We start from the raw sequence: 15,074 nt of genomic DNA on the forward strand, positions 1-15,074 counted from the left end.
ATGGCGACTCGACCAAAAATCGTGGCCACGCCCCCTCCCGTGACATCACGCTCCAAAGCCCTAATTGATCCTCTGCCTAATCACACGAGCCAATGTGTGACTTCGGGTGTAGGTCACAAACAGCAGAGGTTTCGGCAGGGGCGTTTTTAGCCCATTTTGAATCAAAGCTCCCCCAAAGAGTTCTTACTTTTTTTGACAATATTTGCTATTTGTGTGACACACTACTAGAAATATAAAAACCATACAGCACTTGGTTGAGACATAATAGTTTAACAACAAAAGTATAGATATCCCCCACCCCAAAAATGGTTTGTTCCAGCTTGCCTCTCCCCTACTCTGGCTCTAGCGCCCTTTCTACCAGAGCGACGGTGTGAGTGCCTGGCTTAAAACGGGACATGTTAGCTGCATTTAACCTTCAGTTACTCTTTATATAGTTAGGTAGGAGTCAGACCATGTTTCTTTTTAGCTGAAAAACATTACACCCAGGTAACCTGCAGTGTTGAAAATGTGTTTTCCAATGATGTTTGCTACCCTACAGTCCGTCCTGCTCTGTAGTAAAGTCAGCGACATTTGACCGTCCTGTTGCTCCCATTAAAATGTATATAGCCTATTTAAAATCTAAAACTTAAAATTGTCTGTACCCTGCTGTTGTTGCCACTGTCCTGTTTGAAATGGAATGAGAGAAGCTGCTTATTTTGTCATATGTGCATGTGCCGATATTAAACCCAAGGTACTAACTAGCTAACTAACTAACATTTAAGGATGCGGGGACTGACAGAGACAGGGAAAGAAGTCTCATCGTGACAAGTAAAGTTTATGTTGCTTGACTGGGCAGCTCTCTGGGTGCTCAGCACCCCCAAAGCTCTGATCCAAGAATTGCCCCAGGTGAACTAATTGTGAGAACTTGCCCCACCCTATAGTGTAACTTACTTATGTGGAACCTGGGAAGGGATCTCAAAAGTGGATTATAGATGGCAGATAGTTGGTGTCGTAAACCACCGCCTTTGTTCAAAGATAATAATAATGGATTGCATTTATATAGCGCTTTTCCAAGTACCCAAAGCGCTTTATAATTCCACTGTTCATTCACTCTCACACACTGGTGGAGGCAAGCTATAGTTGTAGCCACAGCTGCCCTGGGGCAGACTGACAGAAGCGAGGCTGCCATATCGCGCTATCGGCCCCTCTGGCCAGCACCAGTAGGGTAAAGTGTCTTGCTCAAGGACACAACGACTAGGACAGAGAGAGCAGGGGGATCGAACCGGCAACCTTCCGGTTACAGATGAGCTTCCCAATCCCCTGAGCCACGGTTGCCCCCTAAACTGTGGAATAATCTACACATCAGACAGGCTCCTTTTTCAAATCTCATCTAAAAACACATTAATATTCACTGGCTTTTAATACAGTTATTTAGTATTTGGTGTTTGGCACTACTATTATAGGCTATCAGTTATTTGGTTCTAGTTATTTTGTATTTTTGTACAGCATTTTGGTCAATTTTGCTGTTGTAGTTAAATGTGCTGTATAAGTAAAAATGATAACGATAATAATGTGTGTGTTGATTTTCTTTCCCTTTAGGCTTAGAGGGAACTTTTTCAGCCCGGAGTTCCAGGGTCCTGATTACTCCAAGTTTGTGTTTCAGAGGATGGTGGGAGTCAAAGAGTAGGTACTGGTCTGTGTGTGTGGGCTTCTGGTAAACATCAGTGTTGAGGTTTCCATTCTCCTCACTGCACACAGCACAGCCCAGAAATGGCAAACTGTCATCCTTTGTGTCTTCCCTGGTGAACTTATAATTGTTATAAATGTTGTTATTATTACGGTTGCAATTCGGTTCTTTATTTGTATTTAGCTCGTCTTTTCTCTCTCAATCTTGGAATGGACAAAACGGAGCACGCTACAAATCCCACACAGTCACATCTTATTATTTGACTTTTCTTGTTTCCTGTATATATTGCTTGTCCTTGTTCTACCCTATCCTCTCCTTGTTCTCTTGTTTTTGTAGTTTAACTAATAAAAGTAATGTAAAAATGGGCAAAATTGATACCTCTTTTTGATAACAGAAATGTTGGGTGGATAATATTCAACCACTTATCTTAAAAAAAAAAAAAATCAAGCAGATAAAAAAAGGTAATAAAAAAAATCCAACTTAACAACAGATCGACCATATATAGATTTATAGATATGTAAATGTGCGTATATGTAAAACTTTCATGGATTCATAAATGTGATGAACTTTGCCAAGTAGTAATAAAAATATATAACAGTCACGCGAAGGCTGGGCAGAACTCATTTGTTTAATGATGAACCCTACAGGCTTCCCCCTCTGAACTAGCTTTCAAATAGCTCATGCTGATAAAGGCTGAGAGATTAGATCCACCCTGTGGGCAGACTGCTATAATCTTCTTCACACTAAGAGGAATCCTGCTTCCTTTCATTCTCCAAACAGGCTAGAGATGGGCAACAGCGAGTCATTCTCTGAAGGTGAAGCTGAAACTTTAATTTAGACCTCCAGCTAAAATTTAGATTGCTAACTAAATGAAATGATGCAGAATGTATAAAATGATACAACTATTGTAATTTGCTGTTAAAATATTTTCAACCTATCATGAGTATAACAGAGTTTTTATTTCTACAGGTGATCCTCTGAGGATTGTGATGATTGGGAAAACTGGTGTTGGGAAGAGTGCTGTTGGTAACACCATTATTGGCAAAGAGGTTTTTCAGTCTTTAGTGAGTTCAGAGTCAGTGACCGAGACTTGTGAAATAGAACGAGTTAGAGATTGCAAAAGAAAGATCCAAGTGGTCGATACCCCCGGCATTCTGGATACGTCTAAAAATACAGACATCATAAATAAAGAGATTGCAAAATGCATTCACATGACCACTCCTGGGCCTCACGTCTTCCTGCTGGTTCTTCAGATTGGCAGGTTTACCCAAGAAGAAAACAACTCTGTGCAAGCCCTGGAGAAACTCTTTGGACCTGAGGCAACAAACTACACGATCATCCTGTTCACTCATGGTGACAAGCTAACTAAAGAGAAGACAACCATACAAGAGTATTTGAGAACTGGCCACCCTAAACTCAGACAGTTGTTGGCTAGGTGTGGTGAAAGGTATCATGTCTTCGATAACAAAGATAAAAACAGAATTCAGGTGGCTCATCTGATCAAGAAGATCGATCACATGGTGGGAACAAATGGAGGATGTCACTACACAGATGAAATGTTTGAAAAAGCACAGGAGCAATTAAAAACATCAGGACAGCTTTTAAATGAGGCCTTCATGGCAGAGCTGCGGCAAAAAGTCATCCTGTTTCAGCAAATATTGGCTAATCCAGAGGGCTGGACTAGCTAGGACTACACTTGCCAATCTTCTGAGTCAATAATGGATCCTTAATCTGATGTAAACGGCCATTAGTTTCTAATTTTGTAATCACAGTAGCTTTACAAAACTGCTTAATGTTTTTAGCTGATAAGCTGTCTTATGCCTATTATTATGTGTCTGAGAACAAATGTATACATAATTTAAGTCTGTATGTCTGGTATGTAACCTACATGACATTTATTTTCATGTTCACTAGTAAATATTTTGAGCAGTATATACAAATTCAAGATCTGCTGTAATTAAATAAAACATGAATTGAAAAACTATCAACCATAAAAGTTGATACATCAATCGTGATTTGGTCAAAATTCAATGACTAACTGAAACCTATCTATCTATTTACTATTTTACTATCATATCATAATTTGAGGAAGAGGTCAGAGCATCGATCTGAGTTTTACCTATATTGTACCAAATTGCGGCACTACTTGCCTCAGAATACTTCATACTGTTAGGTAAAGAGCTTACATTGTTAGCGACATCAACAAACAGTCCCGTAGGAGTAAGAACTAAGTGAATGTGGGCAGGGAAAGCTTCTTTTTAACAGAATAAAATCTCTGGAATCTCCAGAAAAAGAGAGAATGTAGGGAGAAGGAAAACAAGGACAAAGTATAGATGATGGGAGAGAGGAGACAAAATTACATGAGGACCCCCGGGGAATGAAAAGAGGTAATAGGGAATCAATGCTCAGTGTATAGAAGTTTTATATAAAAGTTTTAGATTTATATTTTTACAGTAACTTGATAACAGCAAAACTGCAGGCAGACCACAGGACTCATTTTCAAAATACAATGACAGTAACTTTATATTTGCACTGGTTTTATGTGTCAGATTGAAATATCCAGATTAGTGTTTCACCTGTTGTTACATTTTAACCTTTATCTAAAGCTGTTTGGAAACTACTAAGATTTCTAAACATAAAAAAACCTGTTATCATATGTTTTATACTCCCATAGAGCACATTAGTGATTATGATTACTGCTGTTAAAAAAATATCAAGGCTCAATCATGTCACGAAATACCTGAATGCCATTTTATTACTTTATGAGATTGCAAATTACTGGAAATGAAGATGAGGAGTTGCCCTGTTTTTCACATATCTTTATTACTGTGAAAAAGAAAGGCCAGCATTGACCAGGACAAGAACAACAGGCTATCGTCACTTGTTTGTATTCACAAATTAAAAAGTGTTTTTGGCCTGGAGATGGAAACCAAACCAAACTAGATCAAACCAATAACCACAAGCAAAACAGCATGTTGTCCTTGTAAAAAGAGGTAAAAAAAGAACAAGCCAAGAGGCAAGTTTCTATTTTACATGTTTTATTCATTATCAGCACAACAACGAAAACAAAAAAAACAAACAAAAAACAAACAGAATCACATACATTTAAAATCATTACATACATTTACAATTACATATATAGGGAAAAGAGGAGGGAAAGAAAAGAAGAAAAGAAAAAAAAACTACAAAAAAACAATTGTTTATGATCAACCATCTTCACTCCAGCAGTGGACCTTGGATTCATCGGGTGTTTCGGCCATTATCACTAGACACCCTCATCCAAGGAGGCTCTGCCAGGGTTGATCAGGCCCCGGAGTGTGTCACTGGTTTATGTTAAAATTGTTATTTCTCTTCTACTTTCTTCTGTTTAGTTTTCTACAATTTACTTTCTTGTATCAATTCACTGCAGCTGAGAAGTAATACTTACCTCTTTAATTTTTATGGAGCCTCACTTCTTCAAAGGGATAGAAAAGGTGATAGAGAGAAGTAAGACAAAAGAGAAAAGATAGGAGAGAGCAGAGAGGAGAGCCAGAAGGGGGGCGCCTGATCTGGCATCCTACACCTCCCCACTGGATCTGGCCGTATGCTCTACCTTTTAGGTAGAGCATATCTAAAAGCGTACCTAAAAGGGAGGCAGTGGAAACCTCCTTCAGGTTTCACTACCATGAGGTTAACTGCACGGCCCCCAGGAGGCCCTGAGACAGCTGTAACAGTCAACCAGCAAAATTTCTAATGTTATGTTTTACCCTTTTGACGCCCCCTGCTGAGGCAGGCCCACCACGGGTCGATCAATCCTGGGCGTGTGTCTCGCAGTTAGCTGACTGCCTTAGCTGCCCACGTGATGTCAGCCCTCTTTAGCCACAGTGACTGGTCCTTTCAGCAGTGTTAGCTAATTTTCTTATAGCCTGCCATTGCGCCTGTCCTCTGATCCCAATCTCTCTAAGCAGTTTTGCTGTTGTACTGGCTACAAAGCCCCTGCACCCCACTTCCACCGGGCGCACCTTGATCTTCCAGCCTCTGTCCTCTGCCTCAGCTGCCAAGTTGGCATACCGCAGCTTCTTACGCTCAAATGCTTCCTCAATTGCTTCCTCCCATGGTACCGTCAGCTCAATGACCTATGCAAGTTTTGGCGAGTTAGACCAAAGGACGAGGTCTGGTCGCAGAGTAGTTGTTACGATCTCTGTGGGAAAAATTAGCCTCTGATCCAAGTCCACTTGCATCTGCCAATCCCTGGCAACCTTCAGCGGGCCCAGGTCCGGGGTTGAAGGGCTAGTCCTCAGCTTGTCCCCCTCCCGGACAAATGTTGATGAATACTGTCACATGAAAACATTCCTTTGCAGCATTTGATTGAAAATAATTACTTTGATTCCATCACATTTTAAATGAATAGTGTTTAATGTCTTGAATACTGATGGTTCGTGAAAGGTTGAGCTGGATTTTCTCTTGCACTCAACTTTCTCGACTAGGCACCCGAGGACCTGATTGTGTCTCCATGTGTATCCGCATTGAGTAAGGCAGATATACATATGACAAAGCTGTGGCATCAATCTATTAGTCAAATAATATTTAATCTTGGCAGCTGTGTTTACTTATGCAGTAGCTCTGAAGTTCATACAATTTACCATCATTTCCCACTGATGGAAAATTTCTACTGAATATTACAAACACGAACTTTTACTTCACAGAATAACATTGTCTGAGCATATAACCTTTAACTAGTTTCCCTGTTTGCGTACGGTGTGTAAACCTAACCCAACTCTACCCCATACCACCAAGCCAAGATTCTTAAACAGTTAATGCAGTATTTTATATAAAACGCTTAAGTTAACAATGAAACTCTGGCCATTCAGCGTTAACTTACAACATATTCCATATATGTGATATACAAAGGCAGAACTGCAGAAAATGTGCATTTTGTCAACAAATTATGGACACAAATGTATACAGGAATAAAATATTATTCATATAGACTGGAAAAATAAAGAAGACATCTTGAAAAAGGGGGAAAAAAAACCAATACAGAATCAACCCTACAGACTCCAGTGTTTTTGAATTCATAGTAAATCTGAAAACACCACATGCCTCTTACCCAAATTTAGATTTTGTTCTCTTTAGTGTAAAACAGTGATGTAGTTTTCCTGCCAGATGGGCTGTCTCAGTCTTTGAATATAATATTTTTTAAATATCGATTGGACTAGTGTTTCCTGAGTTAATAAGAAACCCACAGTTCACTGACAGACCAGTCAGTATAGCAGACCAGTAATAGAATAAACTAAAGCATAATTAAATAAATGGAATCAACATAAATGCTGGATTTATTATTATTTATTGAATATTATTATTATTATTTTTATTTATTTATTTATTTATTTTTTTGCCTGTCCCGTTTGGTTCTTTTGCCATCAGAATTATTGTCTAAAGGCGAAGAAAGATGCCCAACGGATTTACTTTACCAAATGGACCATCCCAGCCTTGCCGTACTGGTCTATTTAATTCACCTTTTATTGTTTATTTTATTTTTTATTTTCACTTGCTAGATATGGGACAGACTTGAATGAGGAAAAGAAAAGGGAGAAAGAAAGAGGGAAAGAAAAACAGCGGGGAAGAGGGACGGGGATAAAGGGCAAAAAACAAAAACCAGCAGACAAAAAATACATATATCAATCACCTGGATCACCTGTTGAGAAAGAAAAAAGAAAACAAGCAGAAGAAAACGAGAGCAATAGAATAAACAACATCACAATGATATATGGGAATATGACAGTAAATACTAAATATTAAACATTATTGTGCAGCACGTAAGATCGACAGCGCACAGTGTGCTTTGAGGTAGGAGCCAAAAAGGGTGTAGTTTGTGTGTGTGAGCACCCGTGTGTACACCTGTGAGCATGAACGCGCTTGTTTTTAAAAGGTTCCTTCATGTAATGATCTGCTAGAGTGTGTGGGGGGGGCCACGGCCCCGTCCTCCAGGGCATGAAGCAGGTATGGAGGAGATCAAAACTCCAGACATCCAGAGGCCCCCAGAACACAAGAGACCAAGGAAGACCAACTGTATGCAATCTAAATTTCACAACATAGACAACGTGATATCCAGCAGGACAGGAAGTTGGATCAAAGATTTTTTATTAGTGGAGACAAGTCTTGTATATTTTCACCATGATGCTAATAAGTATAAAAAAACTAGAGGTTAGAGTTAATATCACAAAATAATAATCAGTATGCAAGAGCAGTAAGTTCACACAGCTTCAAAAAATGATATTCATACTTGCCATCTTGCACAAAGTGGTAGATAGTTTCAAATTACTTTATTCGGACATTTAATATGAATCAGCCAAAGAAAACACAATTTTCACTGTGCATATGATATTTTTTTCTATAAAGACTGGAAAAATTTTCTCTGTATAAAAGACTTTGTTATTTGGACTTGCAGTGTAAAGCAGCTACGGCTAACGTAAACAAAACATCGTAGATGTTCTTATTGTTGGAAAATTTGGAAACATATCTGGAAATTTCTTGACGAGTGCTTTGAATTGTTTTGAGTCTTTGGAGCTGTTCCTGAATACATGGTAACGATTACTGCAAGCCTCCACAAGGCGCTTCAGGTGACTTCTTTCACCAATAAATTTATCTACACTGCCTTTCAAATCTTCTCCGTGTGTAAACAGGATGATTGTGCTGTCCCTGATTCTCCAGCCAAGGTTTTCCTCTAGCTTCTCTAATATGTTTCTCTCACCATCTGTGAACCTGCCCAGCTGCATCACAAGTAACGTCACACAATGCCCTTCCTGACAGTACCTCTTACACTCTTCTATCTGTGCCTGGTTTACATGTTCCTCTTCATAAAAAAAGTCTGGGGTGTCAACTACTCTAACTGGTATCCCAAATATCTCCACTATTTTCACCTCACACTTGGTGGTGACTGGTGTGGAGCTGGGATAAGACTGAAAATGTTGGTTTGAACCGCCAATGAGCTTCCCAGCAGTCAGGATGGTGTTTGCAGATGCACTCTTTCCAGTTCCACTTTTCCCGAGAAGAACCATGTTATAGAGACCTTCCCTTGAACCATAGACACCTGGAAGATGTGGTCAGATCAAATATTTAGTTATTTTAGCAGCAGGTCCTAGCAGTTGCTCCAGGTGGAGTCAGACATTAAGACTGCCTGTTTTTTGTTTTACCTCTAAATTTATAAAGGAATACTTCAAATATTATGTAAATACTTTAATTTACTTTCCTGTCAAAGTTACATGTGTTGTGGTTTTCTGAAGCATACCATCATCTTGTCCGGGTGCTCTTTTTGCAGGCAGGGAAATCTGCTGTGAGCTGCAGTGACTTTGATAACTGGCACCTAAAAAAGGGCATATCATATACTCATATACTGTAACTGTCATTTTATAACAATACAGTCAGGAAACAGCAAATGCTCTACTTCTAAGCAACTATGTTAGAGAGTGTCTGTTTAATTTATAAATGCTGAGTCTGCTATGAGTGCAGTGTGTGTGATGAATCTCTTTTCAGTAGGGATTTTGATTGTCGTTATATTACTTTATAACAGCACGGTTGCCAAGCATCAGTGTCACTTTGCAGTTTTTTGTCCTACAACAAGTTACACTTCGGCCTGAAATCTGTATTTTTCTGTGATTTTCACTTACAGTTAATTTCCATACCATCAGAAACTGATACCAGAATCTCTGTCTTATTTTATCAACATCATGACACCCCAAAGTCACTTTAAAGATGTTCTCATAATCCGAGCAGTTGCAGTTCTGCTTCCCATCTATCAAGCAACCGTTCAAAAGGCAGTGAGACTGCAAGTTCATTGCAGTCTGTATGGCTGCAATAATGTTGGTCACATCATGATTTTCAGTCAGAGTTCCCACTATTCATAATCAGATCATTATGCATTTGGTTAATATTCTCAAATTTAAACAAATACTTTCATTTTAACTTAGTGTTTGAACTGATATGAGTGTGTTTATCAGAAAATTATTTTCCATTTTGAGCTGTGGTCTGAAATTTAATTTAAGATGCTGATGAAAATATTTTATTTATTGCCATAATTTATTACATAATATAATACATGACATAAAGCCAAAAGATCAGTTTCCTAACATAGGTGGATTTAAGAAACTCACCTGTACTCCGAGGAGATTGCTGAGCATGCCACGAGTGTCTGAAACAATAAGTGTGATCATTAAATATCAACAGAGAAGGAAATGATAAAATATCACAACAATAGCTGTGGCAGGGGTTTTCTGCCCTCTCTTGGCACCAGCTTGTATTTTTTTTTCTTTAATAAATCTTCTGAAATGGATGCTTATGCTTGTCATTGAGCTTTAGGTTTTTTGGAAAGACAAAACATAATTCATTTTAGTTTTGCTTTGAAAATCCATTTGAATATATCACAAAGGACTGAATTCTGTCATTACCTATGTTTCACTTTGGTTTGCATTCCTGTCTCCGTAGAAGCAGACCTGCCAGGGTTGCTCTGATAAGTCTCACCTGTATAATCACACTTTCTCCTGATAAAACAGATTTGGAAAAAAAAAATGAACTGAATTCTTCAATGAGTTAATTAAGTAATTAATTAATTAGGCTTCATGTTCATTTTATTTTACAGGATGAAGTTTGGACTTGTTAAATTATGAAGGAGAGATTTAACATGTGTGCTAAATGTGTAAGTCTAATATGTAGGTCAGAAATACTACTGTAACTTCACAACAAGCAGTTCATCATAACAAAGCTCCTGTGTTAAATCGGTGAGGATTGAACACATTTAGTTAATTATTGTGATCTAAGCATTATTCAGAATATAGAACTTTTTGTAGTATTTGAACATTGTGGAATTTCACCATTGATAGAGACCATAGAGAAACACAAACTAGTTGTTAATAAAATATGGCTCAGAGGGAGAAAACAACATTTTTACCTAGTGCGTATCAGGTGATCTTTCCTTCGTTTCACAGTGTGTTGGGAGTAGTTTCTGTAGTCAAACTGAAATGGCCGTTGGTGTGAACACCACTCCTTACATTGGACAGTTAGATTTTCATTCATAGTTGCCATCTGGATATTGTACATTTCCTTAATGTGACCTTGTAAATTCTCTCGACTCTCCCAGTCTTCCAACACAATGACTATGTTTTCTGTGACATTTTCTCCAAACACACGTTGAAGGCGAGAGATTTGACTCACAACTTTTTCCACTTTTGTGTTTTTTGAATCTATTACCAGTATGAACAGACGAGGTCCAGGATCAGAGAGAGCCATGAAATCAATGATCAGCTGATCTGGGAAATCATATTGCTCATCAAAGAAATCACAAGTACTGATGATTCTGCAGAGGTTGTTGCTACGCTCAACAAAATTGCCCAGTTTTGTGACAGAAGCATTGGGACCTCTAATGATTGTACTTCCAGTCCTGTTCACTGAGTCAGCACTCTTTCCAAACAGAGCGATGGTAAACTTCCCAGGATAATCTTTAGGAAAGACAAACAAACTTAATTTTCCATAAAAATGTTGTACAAAACTTAAATCTGTCAATGTTCCTCCTACATTCTACCTATGGGGTGTGATTCTTCTATAGTAGATTTATTTACATTTATTTAGATTATTTATATTTATTTATTTAGAGATTTATTTTTAACCTCTTATAAAAAAAACTAACAAAATGTCAGTAAACAGACAATATAATCACTTATCTGTATCTATGAAAGACAAATGTACTTCAAATTTTAAAAAAAAGGGGAAATTTGTGTCTCATTCACTCACTAAAAGCTCTAACGCTGTGCTGACACACACACACACACACACACACACACACACACACACACACACACACACACCTATCTATCTATCTATCTATCTATCTATCTATCTATCTATCTATCTAGCTGTTGTCAGTATATAATATTGTAATAAAGCTGTATAGCAGTAACTTACGTGGAGGCTGGGCAGAGCTCATCTTGTTAAGTGCTTAATCATGAAGACTGCAGGTTTCACTGGAGTCTCTAACTACCTTTGAAACAGATCAGACTCTTGCTGATATAGGCTGAGAGATTAGATCCGCCCTGTGGGCGGAGTGCGGTCTTTGATCTCACACTAAAACAGTGGAGTTGCGTTTCAGTTCATTCTCCATAAAGTTGCGAACAGACAGGAGATGGGCAACAGTGGGTCAATACCAGAAGGTGAAGTTGGAGCTTTAATTTGCTTCAGACTAAATTTAGGCTTTCAGCAGAACTGAATAACACAAAGAATTGATAGGGAGAGATCATTTTGCATAATTTAACTTAATTTATTGTGTTATTAACTCCTTGGGGACTGAACTCTGATGTAGCTACAGTACATAGCAACAATAGCAGGAAGTAGGACAGAATCCCCCCAAATTTACTCACTGGTGGTTGTGGAGATGAAGCAGGTGGAGGCTTAGTAGACTCCGAGCAACCAGGAAGACTTGGAGATGGAAAGGAGGTGGGTCATAAGCAGTCTGAAAGGCAGAATGACAGAAGTGCACTGAGGTTAGTAGCATGGGGAACGAAGACTGATTGGCTCACACAGGTGAGCAAGAATCAGTGTGGGAAAGTGGAGGTGATGTAAAGAATAGACTAGAATTTCAAGTCTCTATGAACACAGCCAGATTAGATACCAATACTTCATCAGTTAACTTATGAATAGGCTCCATTTAAAATATATTCATCCATGCAATAAGTATAACAAAAACATGTTCTTTCTGCAGGTGACCCACTGAGGATTGTGATGATTGGGAAAACTGGTGTTGGGAAGAGCGCTGTTGGGAACACCATCGTGGGAAAAGAGTTGTTTAAATCTGAAGTGAGTTCAGAGTCAGTGACAGAGACCTGTGCAAGAGAACGAGTTAAATACTGCAAAAGAGATATACATGTGGTCGATACCCCCGGCATTCTGGATACATTTAAAAAGGCAGATGACATAAAGAAGGAGATTGCGAAATGCATCCACATGGCCAGTCCTGGACCTCACGTCTTTCTGCTGGTCCTTCAGATTGGCAGGTTTACCCCAGAAGAAGAAAACTGTGTGGAAGCCCTGGAGAAACTCTTTGGACCTGAGGCATCGAACTACATGATTGTAGTCTTCACTCATGGTGACAAGCTGGCTGAGCAGAAATCCATACAAGAGTATTTGACAGAAGGCCACCCGAAACTCAAAGAGGTAGTGAGCAGGTGTGGTAACAGGTATTATGTCTTCAACAACAAAGATAAGAACAGAGTTCAAGTGGTTCAGCTGATCAAGAAGATCGATGAGATGGTAGCAGCAAATGGAGGATCACACTACACTGATGAAATGTTTGAGAAGGCACGGGAGATTCTGCAACATGAGCGTGAAAAGACACCAGAAAAGCTGTTCAGCCACCGTGAGTTCATGGAAGAACTGCGGCAAAAAACTCTCCAGTTTCAGCAAAAGTTGGCTTTTTTAGAGGACTAGCTTGGTGATTCAGGACCATTTTGACCATTATTTAAAGTTGATCATCTGCCATATGATGAACTAATTAATGGTAATTATTTTTAGTTAATGATAGTTTAGAATCCATTGTTATAGTTTCTAGATTTAGTGAAATGATTCTGGTGCTGATCATTTAAAATATGGTATGAAATCGGTTTCCATGTCAGCTGTATCACTGTAAATTCATCCTTTTGTTCACATATTAGTCAAATCTCGGTTCCCACTTTAAGTTTAAAATCAATTAAAATATGCAAACTCCAACTACATGTGTATAAGGGCAAACATTATCAAGTGATGTAAGGCTGTTACACACCAAATGCACAGTGAAAAAAATGGCATGAAAGGATGCTGAGCTGTTGCTGATGTTTCTAAGCAGTAATAGAAGGAGAAGTTCATCCAGTTCTCATGAGGAAATTCACAAAGTTGGCGTGAATGGCTACATAAAGAATAGGTCCAAAAAATATTTTTAACACTCAAAATATTCCCAACGATTTTAGGCATCTGGTGTGTAAAGGTCTTTATTGTTTATGATGATTATAAATATAGAAAACACCACTTGTTATCATTCTGGAGATATACATAAAATCCTGACACGATTTCATTTAATAAAGAACGTTTTCTAAAACTTTTTGTCTTTTCCTCACCACATCAGAATGTGATAATCTAGAGTTTACATTTTAGGGTGCATGGAGCAAACCTTTGAAAACTGAAATCTTAGTAGAGGATTAGAACTCCTGGAGGTTGTGCTGGACCTCAAAACAATGCAGTGAATTTCAACACAAGCTTTAATTTGAGATGCAATGGTTACAATTTATGAATCAATTACTTTTTAAAAAAAATATTGTGAATTATTTAAGGTACATACCATTATTACACATAAAAACATTAGATTATTTTAATATTTTTCTCTGCTTTAACTGATTTTTTACCTGTTTTTCTATCATGATCTTGACTGCTATGGATACTAATGGACACCCTGTCATGGGTCGCACCGCTAATACGCACCGTGCCCCAGTGTGCTTGACCTGAAAGCCCGGTTCAGTAGTCTAGTGTGCTAGTTGCTGTGCTCGGGCACAGTTAAGTAATTAGTGCCCTGGCCTGTTTAAAGATGTGGGTCTGGGTGTGGTTCAATTGGACTTGGGAATGATACATATGTAGTGTCATCATCAATTGCTTTGTTTAAGTAAATAAATCTGTAAGGCCTATGATAGGACAGTGTTTCACAACTGTTGTCTCAGAATTAAGTAACAAAAAATAGAAAATGATTAACCCAACTCAATCATTAAACTCATGTGTTTGTCAAACTCCAAATGGAGCTGCCAGATTTTTAACTGATTCAGAGAACAGCTCATCAGATCATTCCTGCTCTGGCTCAGTTACATGCATTAAAATTCAGTAGATATGAGTAAGGAAAGTAGGACAGAAACAAAGAGATGTTAAAGTGGTGAGACATCGTGATGCAAATTAAACTGTGTAGCTAAAGGCAACTGAAAAGTAAGCAGCAGGATTTCCTATGGATTGTTCAGACCATACACATATATAACTTTATATAACCGTACATAACTCAGTCATACCAAAACCAGTGTCTGTGTTATTTTTGTAATTGTGATGAGAGCAAAAAAATGTGAACTTAACTCACTAGCTTTTAATTGTGACTGAGTTATTGTTTTGTTCTTTGTGTGTGTTTGTTCTACTTTTTACTTTTTTACTATGTGCAGCACTTTGGTCAACCTGAGTTGTTTTTAAATGTGCTTATTAACAAATTGATTGATTGATTTAAAAAAAAAAAAAAACTCTGAAAACTTCCAAAAATGTCATCTTGAGGCAACTGTTGTGATTTGGCACCACATAAATAAAACTGAATTAAACTGAATTAAACTGAAGTGTGGTTCTTTTTCCGAGGAGTCGTAGTGCAGCTCTTTTAATGAAAAACCTG

General features: G+C 38.2%; 2 protein-coding genes across 2 annotated transcripts; both read left to right on the forward strand.

Moving 5' to 3' along the window:
• Positions 1 to 3,354, forward strand: LOC134619197 (GTPase IMAP family member 7-like). Its single transcript, XM_063464968.2, has 4 exons — positions 1 to 128; positions 1,579 to 1,662; positions 2,447 to 2,481; positions 2,636 to 3,354. Exons 1-4 carry the CDS (start codon positions 1 to 3, stop codon positions 3,352 to 3,354), a joined length of 966 nt encoding a protein of 321 aa, XP_063321038.2.
• Positions 3,355 to 11,819: 8,465 nt separating this feature from the next.
• LOC134619198 (GTPase IMAP family member 9-like) lies at positions 11,820 to 13,120 on the forward strand. The gene is made up of 2 exons (XM_063464969.1): positions 11,820 to 11,847; positions 12,396 to 13,120. The coding sequence occupies exons 1-2, from the start codon at positions 11,820 to 11,822 to the stop codon at positions 13,118 to 13,120; spliced, it is 753 nt and encodes a 250-aa protein (XP_063321039.1).
• Positions 13,121 to 15,074: the final 1,954 nt, after the last annotated feature.

The sequence above is a fragment of the Pelmatolapia mariae genome, linkage group LG20, assembly GCF_036321145.2.
Source record: "Pelmatolapia mariae isolate MD_Pm_ZW linkage group LG20, Pm_UMD_F_2, whole genome shotgun sequence".
Taxonomy (NCBI): Eukaryota; Metazoa; Chordata; class Actinopteri; order Cichliformes; family Cichlidae; genus Pelmatolapia; species Pelmatolapia mariae.

Bases quoted from the DNA above. Each gene is read 5' to 3' on its own strand.
- LOC134619197 (XM_063464968.2), top strand. From the start codon at position 1: ATGGCGACTCGACCAAAAATCGTGGCCACGCCCCCTCCCGTGACATCA. The intron at 129-1,578 runs GTTTCGGCAGGG...CTTTCCCTTTAG, and splicing joins GTAGGTCACAAACAGCAGAG to GCTTAGAGGGAACTTTTTCA. The intron at 1,663-2,446 runs GTAGGTACTGGT...TTCTCCAAACAG, and splicing joins AGGATGGTGGGAGTCAAAGA to GCTAGAGATGGGCAACAGCG.
- LOC134619198 (XM_063464969.1), top strand. From the start codon at position 11,820: ATGGGCAACAGTGGGTCAATACCAGAAG. The intron at 11,848-12,395 runs GTGAAGTTGGAG...TTCTTTCTGCAG, and splicing joins CAGTGGGTCAATACCAGAAG to GTGACCCACTGAGGATTGTG.